Consider the following 27,912-nt stretch of genomic DNA (forward strand, 5'->3'; position numbering starts at 1 on the left):
GAATGGTCGTGTAGACATATTTTAGCCTCTGAGCCAAAAATGTACATGTAAGTGACTGATATATTTACGGATTAAAAAAACTATTTGTCAGATTGAAGGACACACACACACACACACACACACACACACACACACACACACACACACACACGGATGATTATGCAACACTTAGCTAAGGAAAGCTCCGCGTCTTTTTGTTCGGCAAAAATTTCCAAGGCTAAAATTCATATGAGTTGCGTGCATTTAAGTCCAGGGGTCGGTGTACGGCACGAAGAGAGTGGCGACAAGGTGCCTGCACTGGGGCAATCTCAGGGATGTTCTGCAGTGATTCGTTGCTTCTGATAATATGTACAGTCTTTGGTGGAAGCAGTTTTTATAGAGTGGAGAGTTTTCATTCATATGCTTTATTTTATTATTTTAGTATATTTATGTATGTACTGTACGTAGCGACGACTATCAGGCAATTTTCTCAGTAATTTATTTATGATCCCATACAGGAGTATTTTAATATTTTAGCTAAGTCTTCTCATAAAAAGCATGCAGAGCTATCTAAAGCTCATTTTACACTGTTGAAACCATTTCGAGGTGCGTGTTGGCCGAGGATGAGAGGGATGGAGTGGAGAGGTATCACGGCAATTTTCATCACTCATCATCATTCATCACTCAGTATCAATCATTACTCAGCATCATTCATCACTCAGCATCATTCATCACTCACCATCATTCATCACCCAGCATCAATCATCACTCAGCATCATTCATCACTCAGCATCATTCATCACTCAGCATCATTCATCACTCAGCATCACTGATCAGCAGGTTTTGGTTCAGAGGTGCATTTCAGGCTGTTGCTTTCATCCGTACAACAAAGCAGTCTCTCTCTCTCTCTCTCTCTCTCTCTCTCTCTCTCTCTCTCTCTCTCACACACACACACACACACACACACACACACACACACACACACACACACACACGACTGAAATTGCGTGAGTTAAAATACATTTCACATATACGACTCCTTTCATGACCACTTTTCACCAACACATTCCATCCAGCATCGTATCGTTAACACGTCAATACCTTCTTGTCACGAGCTATTCCCAACGAATACATTCCTCGTGACGGTGAGCAACACATACATTTATCGAGCTTACATTTTTCATGTTAATAATTTAGTACGTACACTGTCATCATTATTGTCTTAACTTTTTCCCCAGTTACGAAAAGGGTAAAACAGGATCCAGAAAACAAGCTTGAACACAATACCAGTCTTGAAGATCTATAAACAGCATGGCTGCCACGACAGTCCTGTTTACCCCTTCAGACCCAAGACATTTTACTCATTTTATTATTACCACCACACAATGATTTTATTCAGTTTACATTCTTTTTAATAGCAGTTCTTGGGTGTAGCACTTAATCTCGCCACTCCCAAGGAGCTTTCATAGGCCGAAGAAATAATTGTTTGATATTAGTTAGAACAGAGTGAAAATAACATCCACGGTAAGGAGCTAACATTTTTTATGTCCATATATATATATATATATATATATATATATATATATATATATATATATATATATATATATAATATTATGCAAAACTGTGTGTGTGTCTGTCTGTACGTTTCTTTTCTATCACGAGAACATAATAGATATCGACCTAATTCTTTTAGCATTAGGTCGGGGTAAGTCCATGGAGTCAAGAAGATACCAAACAAAAATTTTGGTAATCGCGCGCTACGAGACGGAGCGAAATTGTCGGAGATCGTGACGCGAAAATTTACACGAAGAAAACTTTTTTCAACATTTTGGTCAGGATATGTCACTGTGAGTTCAATAATGGTATGGAAGCAAAGATAATGGTATCTGCAAACATTTTGTGATGAATATGCTATTTGGAAGTGTATATATATCTACCTATCTATCTGTCTATCTATCTATCTATATACAAAATTCACTGGATATATATATATATATATATATATATATATATATATATATATATTAGTCACTGCAAGTCCGATTAATGATGTGTTGGGGTGTGCTGAAGTGATCACGGTAAGTGCACTTACTGGCTTACTCCACCTGTGCTTGACGAGAATTATGATTTTCATCGCTGAGATCGCGGTGTGTGTGTGTGTGTGTGTGTGTGTGTGTGTGTGTGTGTGTGTGTGTGTGTGTGTGTGTGTGTGTTACTAGTGAGAAGGGGGGAAGGGAGACTAATAGATGAGTGTGAAATAATCAAGTTTTTTTAGAAGCCAGGTAATAACCTAACCATGGGTGTGTGTGAGGTACCGTCAATCCTAACATTAACTCCTTCACTATCATCACGCCTTGGTCTTGTATTATGGTTACCTCTCCACCATAAACTAGTGGAATGTAAACTTTCCCTCTCACTGTGGCGTTAACCCCTGTCATTATTTTTGGAACGTGCCCGATTAACACCAGATGTTTTTATTTATTTCAAGATGAGCGTCGCAAGATTACCAGCCTATTTGTATTGCGATTCGTTTGCCCTAGGTTTACTATGCGACCCCAGTATGTGGTGGGCGTTATGAGTGTGAGTGTTGGTAGCATGCCTTCTCTTATGTTTGCATATGTTTGTACCTTTCACGTCTACTGATGTCATATAGTCTCTAACACAAAAAAATAACCATTAAAACACTACCAGGTACGAATATTACTTACCTCACTTTGCTTCAGGCACTTTCTTTGCATTCTACTTCGCTAGCATGGGGAAGAGTTGTGATGTCATTCTGAAAATCCGATCCTGCAATGAACATTATATGGGCTACTACAGAAAGAGATACTGATACTTTACCCTGCTTTGAGCTATAGTGAAATACTCGTACGTCATCGGATTGAAGTGGGAAATTTTATCGTCAGCTGGAGACTCCACATTTACTGCAAAAGACACTACTTCAAACTACATCTGTTCTCCATTCCGACCTAAATTAGGTTTTGCATTGGGGCAGGAGGAATTTGTGTGGCTTTAGAACTCGTTATTTGTGAAGCCTTTTCACAAACTTTTTCACCAGCTGCGGAGTCGGGTAAATCGCCGGGGAGTTGGGTGCGTCGTTGTCCTCGTCGTCGCTAGCATCAGCGGTGTCACTATCATCATGCTCATTATAACCATCATCGTTGTTATTGTCACTATTATCATTTCCATCATCATCATCATCATTCTCACCTTCATATCCATCTCCCTCATCATGATCATGATGATCATCATCATCATAATCCTGTTTCTGCATTCATACTTATTATAGAATACCTGTCAACTAGAGGACGTTATTGAAATTTTGTTCTTCCCACCATCCATCGATTTCTTTCTCCTTAAGCCAAACCTTCTCCCGTACTGAGGGACTTAATGGAGGTTGGTTATAAGCCATGCAGTCAGGGAGGACCTTCATGACGCAACGTTATCTGGAAGTATTCGGAACAAACTATAAATCAGCAGCGTCCTTGACTTGAAAGAACTAAGGATATCCGGAAGAAGACCTTTTTTTTTTTTTTTCAAACGTAAAGCACTGGAATGTGTTTCTTAACTTTTTATATGACCAGAATCCCGTCCTAAGCCGAAGGAAAGAGTCTGTCGGCAGCAAGAACACAGTCGTTAAGGTTTCATATGTCCTGAAAGTGTTAAGGGAAACAAGACGCCCTTGATACAAGTTGCGCGTCTCACATCAAGGGGGGGCTGGTGCTCCTAGTAACAATACTATCGTTGATTTGTTTTTACCTGACGGAACTGGCACATTCTCACCACTCGATACTAAATTGTGGTTTCATCAAATTCGACGAATTGTAGTCTTGATATAGGGGTCTCAGTGGTTTTTAGTCAAATCGACCTTCCAGTCTTATATACACTTACCCATCACCCAACTTCTGAACCACCAAATGGAGGAAATTATATATATATATATATATATATATATATATATATATATATATATATATATATATATATATATATATATATATATAAATATATATAAATATATATATATATATATATATATATATATATATATATATATATATATATATATATATTATAGATAGATAGATGTAGATATAGATATGATATCGCACCCAGACCAATTGTAACTTTGTTAAAGTTTATTGGCTTCCTGTAATTGACTGATTCAGCGCCAGAGAAACCCCTGGGACTGAATGGGTTACAACCTGTCACGATAAATGCCATTAGTCTGGTCAAAAAAGCTGTTTACTTAAGCTTCAACAAAACTGTTTTGCTCAGTTAATGTAGAGTAACCTATGGCTGTCAGTGGGTTACAGATAAGGAGATCCAGTAAGGTTCTTTGTTTATAACTGTCAGCTTATGACTCACAACGGTTGTCACTGTTTTACTGCAGCCACCATCAGACGATATTATCCCAGTAACTTAAATATCACTCCACTGTTCTAACAATACTTCATTCCCCCTCTGCCATTCCCATTAATTCCATTTGTCCGTCACTAATGTCTTATTAACCCCCATTCCACCCGCTGCCATTCTCATAAAAACCATTTCCCCCTCTGCCATTCCCACCAATTCTTATTCCCCCTTCTGCCATTCCCACAAACACCAGTTCCCACTCTCCCACTCCCACAAACACCATTTCCTTCTCTCAACCTACTAAGCCCACTTTCCCGTCCGTTCTGTCTGAATTTATTTCTCCCCCTCTGCTGTGCACACTGAATCCTTTTCCTCCTGTGTTCTTCCCATCAAATTCATTTCTCCCTCTGCTATGCCCAATTACTCCAGACCCCCTTTTGCCCATGTCACTAACTCCAATTTCGCTTTTGGCATTACCTGTAACTTCCTTTCCATCATGACCAATCAGTATAACTCCTTGTCTCCCTCAGCTGCCTCTCTAGTTCCAAATGCTCTAATAGTTAACTGCGTTCCCTCCTTTCAAACTCTGTCTCTCCATTTCCTTCTCTCCAGTTCCCATTACACCAGTTAACACTCCCCCTTTCCCCTTATTCCACATGCCCCAAATCCCCTGCTCTTCCACCAACAGTACTTCTCCCTCTGTAATTTTTCCCCGAACCCCATTTCCCTCTTTGACCATCCCACAACCATTATATTCCACTCTGCATTGCCCATTAGCCCCATCTTTCCCTCTAACGTCCACATCAACTCCAGTCCCCCTCTTCCATTCCCAGTAAATCCATTTCTCATTCCGTAGTTCCAACTAAATCTTTTTCCACCTCTGCTGTTCCCACCAGTTCTATTTCCCCATCAGTTATTTCCAGCAACTCCCATTCTTTCTATGTCATTCACGCTAATTCATTTTTCCCCTTCGGCTATTTCCGCTGGCTCTGATTACCGCTTTGCTATTCCCACTAGCTCCATTCTCCCCAGTGCCATTCTCAGCAACAGCATTTCCTCCTTTGCTTTTCCCACTGACTCCATTTCCCCCTCTTCTATTCCTAGTAACTCCTCCTCTATTCTCAGTAACTCCATTTCCCACTCTGCTATGCTCACTCCCTCCATTTCCTACTCTGCTCCTCCACTAAGTCCATTGCCCATCTCTTCTTCCACTGATTCCCTCTCAGCCCATTCCCACTCTGCCAGCTCCCCTATCACCATTTTCGCCACTCTCTTCATTTTCTTTTTTGTATATATATCATTAACTATTATTTCCTGTGTGATATTTAACAAACTTCATTTCCTCCTGTGATATTCCTACTTCATTTTCCCCTCCCATTAAATCCTTTACTGTCAGGAAGAAGCTGATGATCATTGATATTGCATAGCTATATACCCCTGTGGCGGGGGGGACACAACCTGGCCGCACTATGGGGTGGTACTACTACTCTGCGGCCAGGTTGTGTTAGGAAGAATACTGCCACCGTATTCCCTGCGTGTCGTAAAAGGCGACTAAAAGGGGCGGGGTGAGGGGACTAGGGACCCCCTCCTCTGTTTTGTAGTTCCTAAAAAGAGACAGGCCAGAGAAAGGGATGGGGGATGGAGTTATCCTCGTACCCTGAAGATTGGGTCTATGAATGTGCGTGGATGTAGTACGATTGAGGCTAAAGAGGAGGAGAATGTTTGTGAGAAGAAAGTTGGATGTGTTAGCTTTGAGTGAAACGAAGATGAAAGGGAAGGGGGAATCTATGTTTGGAAGTGTGAATGGAAGATTGTCAGGTGTTGATAGAGGAAGGGCAAGAGAAGGTGTGGCCTTGTTAGTGAGTCCGGAAGTTCAGCAATGTGTGATTGAATGGAAGGAGGTGTCATCGAGACTGATGTGGGTGAAAGCGAAATTTGAACGTGAGTTGTGGGTGTTTGTGAGTGCATATGGGCCTGGTAGTGAAAGGGATGAACAAGAGAGGGAGTCTTTCTGGAATGATGTTGATGAGTGTCTGCAGAGTTTTGAAGCGAATGTGAATGTGGTAATGATGGGAGATCTGAATGCTAGAGTGGGAAATGTAGCAGTTGAAGGTGTAGTTGGTATGCATGGTGTGCCTGGAAGAAATGAAAATGGGGAACGAATGATAGCGATGTGTGTTGAGCGAGAGATGGTGATTGGGAATACGCTGTTTGAGAAGAAAGATATTTATAAGTATACATGGGTGAGACAGGAGGGTGGAAGGGTTGTTGATAGAGCCTTGATGGACTATGTGGTTGTGTCTAGGAATGTAATAGGAAGATTGTTGGATGTGAGAGTTCTGAGAGGGGAGGGTGGAGGTATGTCTGACCACTACCTGGTGGAGGGAAAGTTAAGAGTAGGTAAGAGATGGATGAGAGCTAGGAGGGTTAGGTGTGGCAGGGAGGTTTTGAAAGTGAGTGAGTTGGATAAAAGAGAGAAAAAGATAGAGTATCAGGAGAAATTGAAAGATGAGTGGAACGCAGTGAAAGATCAGGAAAATGGCAGCGTGGAGGAGGAATGGCAGTTGTTTAAGAGTGCTGTGGTGGGGCATGCAGAAGAGGTGTGTGGTGTGAGACGTGTGGGTGGTGGTGTAAGAAAAGGAAGTGAATGGTGGTGCGAGGAAGTAAGTATGGCTGTGGCTGAGAAGAGACGTGCATATGAAGTGTGGCTGCAGAGGAAGGATGAGATGTCATATGAAAGGTATAAGGAGAAGAGGAATAGAGCGAGAAGGGCTGTGCGTGATGCTAAAGTGGCAGCAGATGAGAGGTGGGGTAGGCGGCTGACAGAGAATTTTCAGCAGAATAAGAAAATGTTTTGGAAGGAGGTGAAAAGGGTGCGAAAGGGAGAGTCTGGGAAGGAAGAACGAGTAAAATCAGAGGATGGAAGGATGTTAATTGAGATGGATGCAGTATGGAAGAGATGGGCAGAGTATTTTGAAAGATTGTTAAATGTAGAGGAGGAAAGGGTGGCTGAGATTGTGGCGGATGGAAGGGTGCAAGGAATAAATGTGTTGGGAGAGTTGAATGATTCTTTGATCACGAAGGAGGAAGTGGAGAAGGCAGTAAAGGAGATGAAAACAGGGAAAGCTGCAGGTATGGATGGGTGTGCTGTGGAATGCCTGAAGGGTGGTGGAGTGACTATTGTTGACTGGTTAGTAAGATTGTTGAATGTGTGTTTTGAGAAAGGTATGGTGCCAATTGACTGGGCAAGTGCTTGTGTGGTCCCGTTGTATAAAGGCAAGGGTGATAAGTATGAATGTACTAGCTTTAGGGGTATAAGTCTGTTGAGTGTTGTAGGTAAGGTGTATGGTAGAGTGTTAATTATGAGAGTTAGAGAGGGTACAGAGGGAGTGATTAGTGATGAGCAGTGTGGCTTTAGGAGAGGGAGGGGATGCGTTGATCAGGTGTTTGCTGTGAGACAAGTGTGTGAAAAGTATTTAGCGAAAGGCAAGGATGTGTTTTGGGCATTTATGGATTTAGAGAAAGCGTATGATAGAATTGATAGGGAGGCTTTGTGGACTGTTTTAAGATTGTATGGACTTGATGGTAGGTTACTAAAAGGGGTGAAAAGTTTTTATGTAAATAGTAGAGCGTGTGTAAGAGTGGGAAATGCTGTGAGTGATTGGTTTCCCGTGAGAGTGGGGCTGCGACAGGGATGTGTGATGTCGCCTTGGTTGTTTAATATTTACATGGATGGTGTTGTAAGGGAGGTGAATGCAAGAGTTTTAGGTGGTCTGAGTCTGGTAAATGTTGATGGAGGAGAGTGGAATCTGAAGCAGCTGCTGTTTGCAGATGATACTGCACTGGTGACTGATTCAGAGGAGAGATTGAGACAGTTGGTAGAGGAGTTTGGAAGGGTGTGTGAAAGGAGGAAATTGAAAGTAAATGAGAATAAGAGTAAAGTGATGAAGTGTACGAGGTTGATAGATGGTAGGGGGATGAATATAGTTTTGAATGGTGAGTTGCTTGAGGAGGTATTGCTTTAAATATCTAGGGTCACATGTTGCTGTGGATGGAAGAATAGATGCAGAAGTGAAGTTTAGAATAAATGAAGTAGGAAAGGTGCTGGGAGGAATGAAAAAAGTGTTTAAATGTCGTTCGCTTAGAATGGATGTAAAGAGAAGGCTGTATGAGGGTGTTGTGGTACCGACTGCATTATATGGGGCTGAAACATGGAATATGGGTGTAGCAGAGAGGAAAAGTTTGAATGTAATGGAGATGAGATGTCTGAGGAGTATGTGTGGAGTGACGCGTATGGATCGGGTGCGAAATGATGAAGTGCGAAGGAGAACTGGAGTTGTTCGGGAGATGGCTGGCAGAGTTGAGCAGAGGGTGTTGCAATGTTTTGGGCATATGGAGAGAATGGATAATGAGCGATTGGTGAAAAAGATAACTAGATCTGATGTGAGAGGTGTAAGGCTGAGAGGATGACCACGAATAGGATGGATGGACAGTGTGAAGAGAGCGCTGGATGCGAGAGGGATGTCTGTTGAGCAAGGAAGAGTGGCTGTGCGTGACAGAAATAAATGGAGAGAAATTGTGAATGAATAAGTGATGACGCAGCCCTGAGGGGATATTCTCCCGCATTTGGTCTGATCAGCTGATCAGGTCAGGTGCGGGTAAGGGGATGGGTCTGTTATGATGTGGCAGGGGTAAACCAGTTCTGCTGTCGGGCCCTGCTGCGGATGTCACTGATTGCATTGCCCAGTTGACCCTTGTGCGGTGTGGTGCGGTGAGGATCTGTCCGTTCTCCCTTTTGGGGCTAAGATGCGAATGAATGTGTTTGAATGGATGAGTAAATGGAGAGTGAGTCGTCCTGTCTCGGCTACCTCCCTTTCCTTGGGGGAAGCAGCCTAGGTATATAGATAGATAGATAGACAAATCCCATTTCTCCATTTACCATCAGACTGACTACATTTCCCGTTTCTCTATGTCTGTTACGCCTATTTCCTCCTCTGCAAGTCCCACAACCTACATTTCCTCGTACGACTACTAAGAAACCATTTCCTCTTGCCTTTCATACTTATTGCATTTCCTTCTCTGCTAGTCACCAACTCCCTTTCCCCAATTGCTAGTCTCATTAACTCCATTTCCCCCTCTTCCAGTCGCATTAACTCCCCCTCTGCCGGGCTCATTAATTCCGTTTCCCCCGTTGTCAGTCTCATTAACTCCATTTCCCACTGTGCCAGACTCATTAACTCAATTTCTCCCTCTGCCAGACTCATTAACTCCATTTCCCTTTGCTGTGCTTCCACTAACTCTGGAAAGAAACAGGTCAGTGAGGTTTGGCGGAGGGGGAAATGGAATTGATATGAGTATTACTCTATTGTAATTTCGGAAATGGAGTTCGTGGGAATGGCAGCGGGGGAAATGGAGTTAGTGGGAATGGCAGCGGGGAAAATGGTGTTAGTGGAAATGGCAGCGGGGGAAATGGAGCTGGTGGAAGCTACAGAGTGTATACAAGGTTCCATGAAGTAAATTACATACAACTGTAGTATGTACCAGTTATTTTGTTTTTAGGAGACAGGATGTTTGTGGCTTGAGTGATATGTAAAAGATAAGAGTTTCCAATCCACTGTGCAGTATAGTACATGCTTTTGACAGGCCCACTGTTTGTGCAAATATACTTTCTTTGCCTGTCGATCCTAAGACTGGAAATGCTGATGAGAATGATGATGATGATGATGATGATGATTTATAATTCGGGAGGTGGATGTACCTACACACACACACACACTCGCGCACACACTACTGCTGATCGTATTCTCGGGTAGCATTGTGGGATTAGTAGTAAATCTTAATGACTTGTGCAGAGGATGGATATTAATCAAAGCCCTCTCTCTCCCTCCTCCTTCTCCTCCTCATCCTCCTCATCCTCATCATCATCATTATTATTATTATTATTATTATTATTATTATTATTGCTATTTTTATTGATGATATGATGATGATGATGATGATTATTATTATTATTACCATTATTATTAGGCAAACTGAATGATGGAAAGCTATATTTGTGGTATTTTATGTATTTTATTATTTATTTATTTATTTACTATTGATTGAAGAGCTCTAGGACAACGGTAGTAGTAGTTCCAACCCTAAGTTCATCTGAAACTTGAACACAGGAAAGTAGACTGCAATCTTAAATCGACCTGCAATCTGCCATCCTCATTTCAGGGGATAGGGAAGTAGGTGAGGGACATTTTTAGACAATCACGAAGTTCAGCCGCCTAGTTATAACGGTGCCACCCCGTGAAGGCGTCCCTCTTTCCAAAAATACTCTCCTTTTTAATATCTAGGCCACAAGACGTCCTTTATGCCTCTGGATACACCTTAGCGCAATGGTGGAAGCAGAAAGGTGAGGTAGTTTTCGTGGAAGAGCTTTTTGATATTTACCTGCAATCTAGGCAGTCAAAATGAGCCTTGTAATTAAAACGTAAGGAAAAAAAAGAAGTCTGCTGCTTTCTTGGACGCACCTGAGCTGAAGGGTGGCAGGATATATATGTGGTAATTTTCGTGGAAGAGCCTTTTGATATTTACATGCACTCGAGGTTAAGACTAAGTAATCCTTGTAATTATAACGTAAGCAGCACAAACTATCTTCTCAGTTATTTTTTGCTTGATATTTGTAATGGCCACGAGGAGAATTGTGCGCTGCTGAACTACATGGTGTGTGTGTGTGTGTGTGTGTGTGTGTGTGTGTGTGTGTGTGTGTGTGTGTGTGTGTGTGTGTGTGTGTGTGTGTGTGTGTGAAGAACGCTTTTATGTACACAGTCGATGCTAACACTGCACAATCCTTTCAGTTATACCCTAAGCAGAACAAAGCCTCTCAGTCCACGTCATATATTAGCCAGGAAGAATAATCCATCACGGTGCTCTCTTTCACCCCCGCCATCTCATTAGCTCAGGTGAGAAAAACGCCAGGTGTCTGAGGCCAGGAAATGACACGATATTTTCCTCCGCATAATGAGTTGGGAAATCGAGTGAGCAGCGCCTTACTACATCACGGAGGCTGGGAAAATAGACAAGACAAGAGGCAGAGTGGCATGTACTCTTGTCGGATATGGAAGCTCCCTAATGCCTTACTAAGCGATTTATTTTGCTGATGTCACCTTATTGCTCTTCTCCGTTAAATAAATCTTTCAAACGTCGTCATCTTCGGCATTAATACCGTGCAAGAGGATATTAACCAGCCACATCCAAAAATAAATCACTCAGAAAGATGTGCTGGGTAGCCTTCCGACCCAACGAGAATACGGGCCAGTGTTTTGCTGGCATTTACGTAGAGATTAATTTACTCTTAATGGTAAGGACGAGTTCAATATTTATTATCTCTCGAATCTGGTGACGTATTTTTTTTTATTGTAGATATTTGCTGCTTTATTCAACACTGCAAAGGCTTATCGCATTACAGGAGTTAATGAAGGCTATACTTAATTCCAAAAATATATACTACGATTTTTTATGCAAGAAAGAAGGAACCAAAGGCCAGGAGCCCGCAAGACTGCTCCCTCCAAGAAAAAATAAAAACAAAACAACAGAGAGCCAGATTCAAGATCGGTTAAGTTTGAGATGCCTAGACACACTGCGTTTAAAAGACTGGGGATCATTGGCGGTAGGAAATACAGACAGAGGAAGACAGTTCCAAGGTTGACCAATTGCATACATGAAGGACTGGGAGTAACGGTTAACCCTTGCATTAGAGAGGTGGACAGAAAAAGGATGAGAGTTTGTTATATAAATAACGTCGTCCAGTAAAACAGAGAATTAGATGAATATGACACCACTGTATGAAACCGATTTAAAATAACTTCATTTGTACCTTAATCGTTTCAGCTGGTTTCTTGTGTAGAATATGGAAGTGTGCATTGCTTTCCATTATTTTTAGAGCATAAACCTGCATTCATTATAAGTGTTAAGTCTTTATAAAATATTGTATAGTTTTACCTTACCTTGGTCCAGGTTTTTGTCATTTCGTAGCTCATTTCACGTACCGCTAGCTCAGTGGCAGAAAAAGACAATGTCATGGCTCTACATTCATTTGATAGCACTGTCATAAAAAGACTTTGTAGTTACTTGTAGAGAAGTTATATATATTAGACTTGTGGACGAGCGGTTGTTATACTTGAGTAGCTTTGTAAGTAGATAATCTTCTTTTCCATTTGTCATGCAATGACAGGAGAGATAAAGAAGAGTATGGGACTATTTTTATTTGTCTTGGAAATATTAACAAGTCTCTCGCACACGAGTGAGTATAAGTAGAGTCCCTGTCTCCCTGTCTCTCTCTCTCTCTCTCTCTCTCTCTCTTCCAAGTTGCTAAGCCTTTCTCCCCACTACCTGCCGATTCTATGGCCTCTCTTCTTCTGAGCTCTCTTTCCTAAATTCTGGTGAAACAGGAGTCGTGTCACGTGTGTTCACTGTGGTTGGAAAGTTCTAGAAGCCTATGTGTGAGTATGTGTGTATGTGTGTGTATGGTCACGAGGCGCTGTCGTGTGCCTATAAAGCATTCCTTGAGTTAAGAGTGTGTAAGCATGTTTAGCATTGCTCGATTCTCGCAGACACAGTACCTTCTCATCATCTGACTTCCTGCTTCTATCTGTCTCTCTATCTATCTATTTATCTATCTATCTATTATGATTTGTAATTATAATATGGAGTCCTAACATATGCTCGGCACACGCCACTGGAGGTCCTCCGACAGCAATCATCATTGACATATGCTAATCTATTAGTATATAATATTGATTATAATATTGTATACATATAACATTCATAGTAAATAGCAATTATCCAGTAATATTACATTTTAAACAAGTTGTATACATATTTGAATAAATGCAATGGTTGTTGTATAACATTTTGAAAGATTTATATGTATAACAGACATACGCATATAATTGTGCAATGGTAATACTGCTAGGTTATACATTACATATTGAGTTATCCCTTTAGTAATGTCTAATATTTCACCTAACTTGTATGATGATACTGGTATTACAGAATTGTGGTATAGTTGTATGACTTATAACATTGTAGTAGCATTGTGGTAATACATAATTGTAACATTTTATGAATTGTTGCAAAATATTGTGGTAATGCATAATTGTGTTGGCCTTATAATTGTAGTTACATTTTGTTAATGCAACTGTTACATAAGTGTCTTGGCCTTATAACTGTAGTTAAAGTTACAAAAGTTACATCTTGTTAATGCAACTGTTACATAATTGTTACATATTGTTTGTAGTTACATAATTGTAGTTAAAGTTACATAAAAGTTACATCTTGTTAATGCAACTGTTACATAATTGGCAAAGTGTAACATAATGCAATCGTTTGTCGTTACATAATTGTTACATATCGTTTGTAGTTACATAATTGTAGTTAAAGTTACATAAAAGTTACATCTTGTTAATGCAACTGTTACATAAATGGTACATATTGTTTGTAGTTACATAATTGTAGCATGTGTAACATAATGCAATCGTTTGTCGTTACATAATTGTTACATATCGTTTGTAGTTACATAATTGTAATAATTGCAGTCCTGACATATGCTGCGGTCGATAATATGATGTGCCATGCCACTAGCTTGTGGAGACAACCGATTGCTTTTTTGTTTGTAGTTTGTGGTATTTTGGCATATGTAGTAACACTTACACTTATTTTCATTTGTTTGTTATGTGATCTTACTCTATTTCTCTCTTTTTTCTTTCTTACTTTTTTTTTTGTATGTATTGATTTTCTATAGTTTGTCTGTATTCGTTTGTCTACGCTTTTTATGTGTTGTTCATGGTTGCATAATTGCTGGTTAAATCCCTTGGGACTTTTTTTTAAGGTTTAGTTTATATTGTACAGATATTACTGAAAATGATATTATATAGTCCCATATTTTGTTATTTTATATAAAAAAAATATATATACACTATATACAGTATTAACTATATACACTGACTTGTTGTTCACTTGTACCTATCGTGGGTAATATGTGTGTCAGCACTGTGTGGAAATCATTGTCTTCACGATTGTGTTGAAGATGTTCACTCTTGCTAACGTCATTTGTGTTGGCCATTTTTTTTTTCCTCTAGTTTACCTTGTAACTTAATTTATATGTTTCCACTAGGTAGCTTTAATTAATAAATGTTTAATACAGTTCTTTTAATCGCTCACTGAGTAACTGTGATGGTATATTTTCTTTATCACTTTGTAGATATAATAATGTATAGCTGTATATATGAAACACGTATTTTATGTAGGTATAAATGATAACACTCGTTGGTAGTAAATAAATGTTATAATAAATGAATGAATATATACAGTGTAGATTATTTATTGTTGGTGATTATTTAGTGTTTGAGTTATGCAGATAACTGAAGTAAGTATGTGTATTTAAGCTGTAACTATACAGCACGTTTTATATGTTTGTGCAGAAGCTTATTGTCTATCACTGTGTATTGTATAAATGAAGTAACTATGTAACTCACTAATTTTTACCGTGGTGGGAATGGTGCTAATGATGGTGCAGGTGGTGAGTTGCCTGACGTGGCGTCTTTTCAGCAAGCACGCATGATGACGTCGACTTCCCACACTGGTAGCTGTGGTGAGTGAATGAGTAGCGATGAGTAACTTGAGTGAAGACGAGTGAGTAAGATGAGTTGTGAATATGGACTTGGTATTTGCTTCGTCGTCTTGACCTCTTCACTCCTGCGTCAGCGGTGGAGGTTGGGTGGATGTAGGAGAGAGAGGAGAGTGAGGTCTGATGGTTACGAGTTGTGAGTCGTGTCTCACTCTTCGTTTTTTTTTTTTTCTTTCTTTCTTGATGTATTCTTTTTTCTTGTGATTTACTCGTTGTGGGATGAAGACTGCTGCTACTTGTAGGTGCGTGTAGAAGATTATACAGACGACTCATAGAGTTGTTACTTGTAGTTGATTGTAGATGGTTGTAGTTCGTTGGTTCGTCGTAGAAATTTCAGGATTGTTTGTATCAGTACTTTGTTAAACTACTTGCAAGGCGTCCTGTGACCTCTTCACCTCCACATCAGCGTGATGATCGGGGAGACGGAGGGGGCTGGTTGGAGAGAATACTATCAGGAGCTAGTAGTGAGTTGTATTCTTGTTTTCAATCTTGATATTTTGTAGGAATTCACTGTTGATTCGTAGACGAGGTTCGTATACGTTCGCTGCTACCAAATGTCATATAAAGACTTTGTAGTTACTTGTAGAGAAGTTATATACATTAGACTTGTGGACGAGCGGTTGTTATACTTGAGTAGCTTTGTAAGTAGATAATCTTCTTTCCCATTTGTCATGCAATGACAGGAGAGATAAAGAAGAGTATGGGACTATCTTTATTTGTCTTGGAAATATTAACAAGTCTCTCGCACACGAGTGAGTATAAGTAGAGCCCCTGTCTCCCTGTCTCGCTCTCTCTCTCTCTCTCTCTCTCTCTCTTCCAAGTTGCTAAGCCTTTCTCCCCACTACCTGCCGATTCTATGGCCTCTCTCCTGCTTCTGCTTCCTATATTCTGGTGTAGCAGGGGTCGTGTCACGTGTGTTACACTGTGGTTGGAAAGTTCTAGAAGCCTGTGTGTGAGTATGTGTGTATGTGTGTGTATGGGCACGAGGCGCTGTCGTGTGCCTATAAAGCATTCCTTGAGTTAAGAGTGTGTAAGCATGTTTAGCATTGCTCGATTCTCGCAGACACAGTACCTTTTCATCATCTGACTTCCTGCTTCTATCTGTCTCTCTATCTATCTATTTATCTATCTATCTATTATGATTTGTAATTATAATATGGAGTCCTAACAGCACTTCCTGTAGACTCTCATAATATTTATGTGCTAATCTGTTACTACAACTCAGCATTCAGGATGGAGAGATGGGTGTTTTAGATCAATTTAGTGTAAAATCAGTCTAAGCATACTTCAGAACACTGTTGGCACACCATCAACATGAGCATCAGTAAAACTCCAATTGTTGGCAGCCAGGAACCACTCTTCTCTGTCACACCTTCCATGATATTATAAGATTGTCATTACTCTGCAGCTTCACTCCCATGATCGATATGCCAATGTGTTCTATTTCCACACGGGTTTATTTAAGTCTACAGGGTACTTCAGGCTGCCAAAGCTCTCTAACACCTCTTCCTTACAGATGTATTTTTTAGACACGGCTGGCTGGTATCGTTTTGTGCAGTGGGTGGTGATATTAGAATGGTTTAAGTAAGACAGAAGAGGGCGGCAAAGATGTAATAAGAAAAATAAATCGCTTAGGAAGATATGTTAGGGAGCTTCCTTCACCGACGCGTAGTAAGCAATACGTTTGTAGGTGTCAGCCCGTGATAGTAAATGGACCAGACCCGCAAGTACTGATGATCAATTCTCTGTCATATTTGTAACTGGATTTCCCAGGAAGGACAAGACCGAGGGGGTGGAAAGTCATCTCATGATTCGTTCCTCTTAATAAACAAATATATGGCTACGAGAGGAATATTATCATATGCTCGTTGGCTGTTTTCTACGGGAAGAACAGGGAAAGGATGGTGCATGATTTGCCATGCATCTAGTGTCTCGTGCACAAACAATAAGTCAGTATTTAAGTTTGATAGCCCCACTTCCAATCTGCAGGTCCAGCACTACCTCTACGGCAATAGTTCGTCAACTTCGTCCCTTCTGCTGCTGGGTTATCACTCCAAGCAACAGAATCGTGTGGTATTCGCGTAAATAAACTCTGACATATCAATAGCAGAGGAAACTTAATTCTTGAGGGCTTTTTCCAAGCTTCTGACAGCTTGGCTCCCTCGCAGATGAAGGAAATCTTATGGTGTTTGTCTGGACAGAATACATAACTTCACAAGTCGCTCTCCATCCAAGAAAATCGTGTGGTGTTCACCTAAACTTCTGGTGTAACAGCAGCAGAGAAAAGTGAATTCCAGACGGGTTTTCCAACTTCTGACTGCTGGGACTCCTCGCAGTTGAAGGAAATCTTATGGTGTTGGTCCGAACAGAATGGGTAAGTTCACAAGCCGCAGGGAAAGGAGTAATTTGATGGAGATATTTGTCCTAATGCAGCTTACGTCCCTAAGCTTAATGGCTGAATAAGATAATAACCACGGCTCTGCATCTTTTCCACAGCATATTTTATTAAATATACCCTTTTGACACTTACTTGGCCTAGATTTTTGCCCGGTTGTAGCTTATTTGACGTAGCTCAGTGGCAAAAAAAGACAATGAGTCAACATCCTTCTCCTGACACTTCTTCGTGACTGGTACCGTATTTTATCGTTAATCTATTGTTATGACCCAGCTTTCAAAACGGAGAGAGGGGAAAAAATTAGGCCAAGATAGTGTAAAAGGAGTATAGTTGCATATTCTAGCGTTAACCTCTTCGTTTTAGAAATCTAGAAAAACAGAGGAAAGTCTCAGCCAAGTTAAAATGGACAAAGTATTATACTGTTGATTAAAATGCTGAGCCAATTATGCAAAGCTTGATATTGACTTTCGCCCATCCTTCATGCTACAAGGTGGTCCAAAAGTCTCCATACAGAAGGGAAATGATAACTTTTTTTTTTTTTTAACTGTCACTCTATTCACAGCACATGCTCTACGCTTTTTTTTTTTTTTTTCTGATGCAAGGAAGAAGGAACCAAAGGCCAGGAGTCCGCAAATTGTTCCCTCCAAGAAATAATAAAAACAAGATAAAAGAGAGACATGTTACGCTGAAAACACATTCTGATGTATCTCTCTCTCCCTAACACACCTGGCTTTCTCGTAGGGTACCTGAATTGAGAAACAACTATTCCTGTGTGTGGAGACTTTTGCACCACCCTGTACCATCTGAAATCAGTCTCTTTACATTTTTGACCAGCCTGTACTATATGAAATGAATCTTAAATCTCTGACCATCCTGTACTGTCTTAAATATATCATCTTTTATTTTTGACCAGCCTGTACTGTCTGGAATGAATCTTCTTATATTTTTTGGGTCAGTGGAGTAGGTGTGGCGTCATGAATTTCCATTGCATCTGGAAATGAGTATGGAAAGATGCTGCCAATACAGTGATACATATATATAGTGACGTTTTTTTGCAGACTGGCAAATGAGGAAGTAAAGGAGCGTTGTGGTGTGGATGTGGATGAGATAGAAAGCGTTAGCAGAAATACACTGAGGTGGTTTGGCCATGTGGAGAGGATGGAGAACGAGAGACAAACGAGGAGAGTGTATGTGGAATTACGTGGAGAGACAGACTGACAAATGAGGAAGTAAAGGAGCGTTGTGGTGTGAATGTGGACGTGATAGAAAGCGTTAGGAGAAATACACCAAGGTGGTTTGGCCATGTGGAGAGGATGCAGAGCGAAAGGCTAACGAGGATGTATTTGAATGAGATGGAGTGGGGGGGAGAGGGAGGGGAAGGCCGAGGATGAGATGAAGGATTGAGTGGAGAGGTATATACAGTATATGAGAAAGGGAGATGTGAGCTGAGAGCAGGGCAATGAAATAGCGGAGGACCGGGCGACATGGAGGCGATTCGTTTGTGGCCACCCCTTACGGGATTAAGGCGTCTGGCAATAGATAGATAGATAGATAGACAGACAGATCGATATTTTGCAGTTTGTCATCCACCACCACGTAAACCAGTATGAATTCTTGTTCCGCCTCTGAAGCTCTATTCTCGTTGGGTAAGGAAACTCCCTAGCATCTCTTCCTTAGCGATGTATTTTTTGGATATGGCTAGTTAATATCCCCTTTGCACGTTATCTGTGCATAGCATGGCAATATTAGAATGATTTAGGAAACACGTGTGATCATCATCATCATCATCATCATCATCATCATCCAAAAGAAACAGCAGCCGGCTCTCGGTTACAGGGAAATATTAACCATACAGATAATTAGTTTCTCATTTTCTCTCATTTTTCAATACATCATCATCATTATCTCAAATAATTCTAGTTCTAGTAGCTGTAATAGAAGTAATAGTAGTAGTTGTAGTAGCAGCAGCAGTAGTAGTAACGGTAGCAGTAGTAGTAGTAGTAGTAGTAGTAGTAGTAGCTTTAACTCCAGGCTCATCTGAACTTGAACCCGGTGGACTGCAGGCCAAAGCTACCCATTTTCCGTAGTCCACCATCCTCCTTGCGGGGAATAGGGAGGGAACTGAGAGACGTTTGTATAACCAGGCACCCCAAACACCCAGTCATATCGGTGCCACCACGTGAAGGCGTTCCTCTCCAACACCGGTAAATATGATGTAGCGGGTGAATCAAACGCCATTTCATAAAATACATATATATTTTGTGATGATACCTGGTGTACAAAATATCAAGAACACACACACACACACACACACACACACACACACACACACACAGCTTCGGCAAATATAAGGAGATGGGAAACAGTAGTCAGGTATAGGTGGTTCTGTTGAATTGTCCACAGTATTGTATGACAAGGGGTCCAACTATGGTATTGATGGGGCACGAGATATGTATGGTGGTCTATAAATTACACTCCCCTTTGCCACTAGGGGTAGAATTCTTGTGTGTTGCGGGTACAGCTCAGTCAGCGTTGTCAGTGTCTCCCCTGCATTATTTTCTACTTTCCATGGCCATTTTTCCTGTTTTATGATGTTTTGTTTCCTTGTTTGTTTGGTCGTTTATGTCCATTGATTAGATGACTGATTAATCTAGTAAACTCATCAAAATGTCTGCGCTCACACGAGGAGACTGAGCCGTCCCCGCAGCACACAAGAAAATGGGGTACTATATAGAAAACCACCCTGCAAAGTCAACTTTTCCTTCACTCTTTCGGCTTTCATCACATCGCCTCGTTATTCTCAACTTCATTTCCTCCCTCTGCTCACATTTAGACTTTTCGTGTACCGGTAATTAAGAGTCTGATTTTCATTTTCAGATGTGGATTTTAACGCGCTGTACATTGTGCTTATCATCATTACCTCAGTGGTGCGACGGTACACCTATACTCACACTCTGAACCCCGACACTTGTTCCTTCATCTAAAACTCACTTCCTTACCAACCAGTCCCTCCCCTGTCGTTCTTCCTTCCGCCTTGATGGTAAGCTCATAAAATTTTTAGGTTTGTCAGTCATACGGCTGTCTGCATCAACCTGAAATCGCTAAGTTGAAGACATACCCCAAATTGATGATGATTTTCGACTTGGGTGATGATGGAACGTATTTGGCTTCCCTTTATGGCTGCTGATTGCATTCTGTACAGTGGGATGCAGGCTGATCCTACCTAATAACCACAGGTGTTCCGTACATGACCTTCATTAATTAGGGGTTTGCATTCCACTTAGCGATATCATGTTCAAGCCTACAACCCATACTTTCACTCCTTGGCCACCAAGGTGTACACTGAGGCGACACAGTACTTTGGCCGCAGCACTGTCAGTTTTGGTTGGGGTTGGGTTTAATACCTTCACAATGATGACGTGTTTTACATTCTTTTTTTTTTTTTGCTGCTTCCAGGCTATTTTGTTTAAGTTGGGAGGGACACCTTGTATTGAAGGGGGTTAATGGTAATTACAATTATTCCCTCTAAATCGAATAAGCTCTCTTAAGCAGAAAACAGACGTCTGGTTGCTGCAAGACTAACATATAAGAGTACGTCATGTGATTATAGGAGTTAGGATGAAGTGTAATGTTCTGGTGATGGTGAAGCATTTGGCAAGGTGAACAGCACTTCACTCAGTGGGCTGTTTGTGAAGGTGCTGATCCTGCCACTTTCCTCAACAGTGACAGCACACATACGCACATTTTATCATTGACGACTGCCGTAGAAGAGATATCCTGAGTCAGCTTTACATCAGGTGGAAGTAGGGAAGTGTGTTTGGTGTGCAGCATCAGGAAGGGAATTACATCAGGTGGAAGTAGGGAAGTGTATTTGGTGTGCAGCATCAGGAGGGGAATTACATCAGGTGGAAGTAGGGAAGTGTGTTTGGTGTGCAGCATCAGGAGGGGAATTACATCAGGTGGAAGTAGGGAAGTATGTTTGGTGTGCAGCATCAGGAGGGGAACTGGTGACCTCAGACACTTGTCATTTTCCCTTAGTATAGGAATGATATTTGTAGCAATATATATATATATATATATATATATGTGTGTGTGTGTGTGTGTGTGTGTGTATGCATATATATATATATATATATATATATATATATATATATATATATATATATATATATATATATAATCATCATCATCCGGACCTCCTTTCCCACCTTAGGACAGGGTGAGGAGTTGCAATGTCCAGAGAGCCCAAATTTGCCCAACCCAATGGGTCACGCTTCCATTCACTCACCATTCATCCCCCCGGAATCCTGGCTCTATCTGATACACCAAAAACATTCACCACGTTCTGCAGCTTCACATAACGTACGGTATCCGACTGAGTCATTCCGGACGCTGTCACGTTAAAATGGGGTGTCAAATCCCTGATCATCAGCTTCTTCTCATAATATTCATCCAGCAAGCTCGATCTCTTGTCACTCCCCTAGCCTTACCGACTTCCAAACCTCTCTTCCTCACATACTCATCCACCATATCATTCCACCTTCTCCTTGGTCTACCTCGCCTCCCCCCTCCTTCAAATTCGCTCAGATATACCTTTTCATCACTCTCTTGTTGTCCATTCTCTCCACGTGACCATTCCATCTCAATACACTCTCTTCTATTCTGGTGTCCACAGACTTCCTCACATCTTTCACGAATCACATTATTTCATATGCTATCCACTCTCTGTACTCCAAATACATTCCTCAGCAGTCCCATCTCCATTGCTCTGGCTCTTGACTTTTCATTTTCATGCCTCACCATAGTCTCACATCCATATGTTAAAGTTGGCACTAACACTCCTTCATGCAAACCTCGAGCAGCTGCAACACTCAAGCCTCTGTTTCATATTAAGGCCTTCATTGCACCAGCTATTTTCCTTCCTTGTGTCACTCTACTCTCCACTTCTTTTGCGTATTTTCCTCTTTTTTCTATCACCGTACCCAGGTATTTCAACTCTCACCAATTCCAGTCTCTCTCCATTCACTGTAACATCACACTGGGAGTCACCTTCTCTCTCAATAACTATCACTTTACTCTTTTCTACATTTATTCTCAAGGCACGACGCTCACAGACATCACCAAAATTCTGCACTATTCTACCAGGTTCTTGTCCGGTATTTGCAAGTACCATTGCATCATCAGCATACAACAAATTTATATTCCAACCATCACCATTCATAACCAACGCCATCCCCCTCTCCATAACTCGTGTTTTCACTTCTCTCATCACCCTATCCATATATATACAGTATTGAACAACCATGGGGACATCACACAACCTTGTCGCACTACCACACCGATTGTGAACCATTCACTTAGATGCCAATTAACCCTTACACATGCTTCACTACCATAAAAAAAAAAATATACGGTACATATATACATATGCTGTATATATATATATATATATATATATATATATATATATATATATATATATATATATATATATATATATATATATATATATATATATATATATATATATATATATATATATATATATATATATATATCTATATCTATATATATATATATTAAATATATATATATATATATATATATATATATATATATATATATAGATAGATAGATAGATAGATAGATAGATAGATAGATATATATGTATATATATATATATATATATATATATATATATATATATATATATATATATATATATATATATAAAGATAACGTGAAAATGTATACGCTAATAATTTTTCCAATATTTCAAGCTTAAATTAACATTCAATGACTGTACGGTATATATTATAAGAGCAATTATCAGACTTTTTATCTTCCCTTGAAACAGGATACAGTATTTCCATACATTTCTTTGGAATGTTTTAACTAAACACCTCTGACACTGTTTTATACCAAGCCACCATTTTGCCAAAATCTGATCCTCATGAATGATCCAGTTTTACCTGTAGACATGGATGCAGGTGTAGGAGTGAGTGAGTGTAATCGTCGAATTACCGTGTATACTTCCTGCTGTTGATTACTGTACCTTGAATCACCTGTCATCACGCAGGAATTTGAGAGTGTGTGTGTTTAGTTGTGAGTGGGAATGCGTGAGTGTGAGTGCGTGAGCGTGAGTGTGAATGAGAGTGTGTGTGATAAGTGTCAGTGAGATCACGAGCAGGAGCAGGAGGGTATGAGCAGTTCCAGGCATCCCACCCACACTGCAACCGCCAGACCCCAGCCGCTGGATGGCCGCTGTCTTGTCGCCTGCAACACAAATAGATAGACGGATAGTTATTCTCAGATACGTAGATAGATGGATTGATAGATATTCGTCAATAGATACATAGATAGACTGATTGAATGATACATACATACATACACATTAACATACATAATATATAAGCTACATATTAAACACTACAAGATATGACCAATGAGAAATAGCCAAAGGCCACGAAGATGCAATTATTATATTTAAGAACAATAAACTTCCAGCAACTGTAGATAGATTCGTCAAAATAATCTGTTGAGAGAGAGAGAGAGAGAGAGAGAGAGAGAGAGAGAGAGAGAGAGAGAGAGAAAATCCAACCTTTCGTAACAAACACGAATACTGATGCAGGTTTGGTATTGGCGGCGGTGCAGGTGTAGTTGCCGATGTGTCTGCTGGTGAGGGAGGTGATGGTGAGGCGGGAGGTGTTGGCATCGTCGCGGTCCATGGTGACTGTAGTACCCCCGCGGTTGTGGTCGTAATTCACCATCTCATCGTTGTGGTACCAGAGGATGAACTGAGGGGCCACCACACTCTGCAAGGAAAACTTTTGATATATACTTTAACTTGACCTAAAATTGCCATCTCCTTTTGAATGCAGAGTTGTAATGCATTAACACTAGCCCTCCCACACCACATCACACTTGCTCATCATATGCACCATACTATCCCTCCACCACCACCACAACACATTCACACATTCACCACATGCACCATACTATCACAACACTGACAGTCTTTCAACATAACCCTAAAATTACCTTGGCCTAAACTTACCATCTCATCTTGAATTCTGAGTTCTAGCAATACATTCACACTGCCTCCCACCACCACAACACATTCACCACATGCACCACACTCACAGCATTGACAGCCCTTCAACATAACCCGACAAAAGACCTCTGGGAGCGACCAGGCTAAGTGACCTAGTTCCTACAATCCTCTTGGTTCACAACGAGATAAACCAAGAACTGCGACAATTACAAAAACAACAGCAGCAGCATCAATAGAGTATGTTACTGGTTACGAAAAAATGCTATGGAAAGGATAAGACGCCGTAACATTGCTTAATTCTGCCACTGGCTATGTGAAATAAACTGCAAAAGGACGAAAATCTGATGCAAGTTAGGTGTAGGAAGTATAGTTATGTTGTAGTAGAAGTATTTATAGTAGCTGTCTGAGTCAAGAGGAAAAATATATATCACAGACTTCGCCGAAAAGGTAATAATAATAATAATAATAATACTCACCCCGCGAATAACACATTGGAGTGAGATAGTGGATCCTGCCTCTACGTGTCTTTCTGGTGACCCTGAGATGACCGCCTCGGGTACCACCACTGCCAGGTTGACCAGGTACCCGTAACGACCAGACACAGTGGATACCTGTACCAACACAGTAGTAGTAGTAGTAGTAGTTGTTGTTGTTGTTGTTGTTGTTGTTGTTGTTGTTGAAGTATTATCATCTTTATCATAGACACTTAACACCATCATCCTCATAACAGTAATCATCATAATCATCATCATTGACACGACTACATACACACATCATGAACATCTTCATTTGACAGTACACGGTATATATATCATCATCATCATTATCATCATCATTATCATCATCTCATCATCATCATCATGCAGATACTTGTTGTGCTTGTGTACCAGCAGTAGTAAGAACGACTTAGTCAGAGTCAACTATCCTACCAGCACGTATGGGTCCGATTCCTAGTTAGTGACTGGGAGTTTTTCGATCACTTGATGCCACTAGTGGAAGTAGCTGGTCATCTACCCTTAAATATATTGGTCCGAAATAGCACTCCACTATATTCCACCTGGCGGTATCTCATGTGTTGTGGGGACGGCTCAGTCTGCTGGTATGGGCGTGTGTGTGGCAGTAGCAGTAGGAAATGAATAAATACTCTAGGGTAGATATTGATAACCCTGACTGAACCTTCCCTGACAAACGAGAAATCACCCAATGGTGTGGAGAAGGAGCGCTATACATGGACCACCTTACGTATTAGGATCCAGTAACCTAACAAGGACCCCTGCACCTTGAGGGTATGACAAGGATAGATGACTCTCTCTCTCTCTCTCTCTCTCTCTGCTGTATGACATTTATGGAGGAGGGTGATAAGAGAGTAGAATCAGATTTAATTATTGACATCTGAAATCATCATCATCATCATCATCATCACTGACACCCGACACAAAACACCACCACAGCCGCCACCACCACCACCACCACCATCATAATAATCATCATCATCTCTGACATCATTTCACTCATCATCACCATCTTCACTATCACTGACGTTTGACACAACACATCATCATCATCATCATCACATATGCCATTCCGCGATCTCAGAAGGCACCGGTATATAAATAATGGGGTTTCATAATGTATGTGTTAAGATTATTTCGCCAGGCCGTTAAATGTCAAACGTTATTCTCTGCATGTAATCTGATGTTAGACGTTGAGAATTACAGTATTACAGCAGAAAGATGTATTACAGTTTGTGTATTGAGGGGAGCTTAAATATTACTGTGATAAACGGCTCTTTCTTCGTTGTATGTCATTTCTGGAGAAGGGATATAAGAGAATAACACCAACTTTAATGAATGAACTCGTGTGTCATTGTGCGAATACGTGAAAAAAAAAGTATGGGGTAAACATATTCAGAGCTGAAGGCCAAACACAACAATTTCAAGCTGACCCTCTCATTTCTACTCCCAGGAAGAAGGTTAAAGCGTTTTCTTCCCACTGCTCTTTCTTCACAGCTGAAGTCCACGTATATATGAGTGGTATGTACTTCTCTTTCGGTAGTGGTGTTGTTCTTTTTCTTAGAGCACATTATTTTTTAACTTTCATTCTCTCTGTACTCCTGCGAAATTGTAATCACAGGATGAACAGTGATAGGCAAGATTTCGCAGACTAAAAATCCTCTGCAGGACAAAGCATTGGAAGGTGTTGCATGAGCTGTTGTGATAGTAGTATAAATCACGCACACACACACACACACACACACACACGAGCGTGCGAGAGGGAAATATATTTTTTGGGGGTGTGGTAGGGAAATGATCAATGTGGAAGGCAATAAATATAATGCTGATAGAGGACTGTCGTCGAAATTATGCTCATGTTTCTGCGTCCCCCACCTTCATGCCCCACCACCCAGCATCCCAGTCCTTGGCTGGTACTCCCCTCGGGTAAGGAAGCTCCCTAATGCCTCTTCCTAAGCCGTTTACCTTGCTTATTATACGTAACCATCCTCTGTTGAATTTTTTAAATCATTCTGATATTACCATACTCTCCATATGTATGGCACAATATTATATCAACCCGTCGGATCCAGAAAATAAATCTACAGCACTTCTTCGTAACTAGCGCCATATACTAGGATCAGTCTAATTATATATCTGCTACAGCACTTCTTCGTGACTTGCACCATAATCTAGTGTTAGTCTGTTATTGCAACTCAAGATTCTAGTTGCAGAGATGGCAATTTTAGGCCAAGTTAGCGTAAAAAGGGTATAGTTTGTCTCCACACTCACTCGCAAAAACTGAACCCCATCACACTACAAATACCACAGCATGTATGTGTGTGTGATTGTACGTATGTATGTATGTGTATATATGAATGTATATATGTATGTTGTGTGAATGTATGTGTGTATGTATGTATTATTTCATTCTTGCTTTCACCTCAGGGTTTAATACAATGTAGGACAGACCACTGTAACACGTTCGTATATATATATGTGTATGAATGTTTGTGTATGTAATGTATGTGTATATATGTATATATATGTGTATATAAATGTATGTATATGAATATCTGTGTACGAATGAATGTATGTATGTATGTGTATATGTATAAATGTGTATGGATGTATGTGTATGAATACATGCATGTATATACTGTATGTATGTATATATGTGTATGAATGAACGAATGCATGCATGTATGATGTATGTGCAAATGTATGTCCCGGGATGTGTATGAATGTATGTTTATTAATGTGTATGTATGTATGTATATATGTATGTCTATGAATATATTATGTACAGTAGATGTATGAATGTATGTAATTACTTATATATGTACTGTATGTATGTGTATAGTCACGAATGCTGTCCTGTAGGAGAGAGGACCCAGACCTACACCTCCAAAGGACAACATTGTGAACAGACACTGACGCTAGGTAGATCTGCTGGGTC

The 27,912-nt window shown here is 40.5% G+C and overlaps 1 protein-coding gene across 1 annotated transcript in view; it reads right to left on the minus strand.

Moving 5' to 3' along the window:
* Positions 1–3,004: 3,004 nt before the first annotated feature.
* Positions 3,005–27,912, minus strand: part of LOC145408262 (opioid-binding protein/cell adhesion molecule homolog) — a 38,047-nt gene continuing 13,139 nt past the window's right edge. Inside the window, exons 3-6 of the mRNA XM_080279031.1 lie at positions 24,939–25,073; positions 24,010–24,223; positions 23,593–23,684; positions 3,005–3,244 (exon numbers count right to left, since the gene is read on the minus strand). Coding sequence (XP_080135157.1) covers positions 3,005–3,244; positions 23,593–23,684; positions 24,010–24,223; positions 24,939–25,073 — 681 coding nt within the window. The remainder of the gene's footprint in view (positions 3,245–23,592; positions 23,685–24,009; positions 24,224–24,938; positions 25,074–27,912) is intronic.

The sequence above is a fragment of the Coenobita brevimanus genome, chromosome 76, assembly GCF_032717465.1.
Source record: "Coenobita brevimanus isolate Jiangsu-jjx chromosome 76, ASM3271746v2, whole genome shotgun sequence".
NCBI lineage: Eukaryota > Metazoa > Arthropoda > Malacostraca > Decapoda > Coenobitidae > Coenobita > Coenobita brevimanus.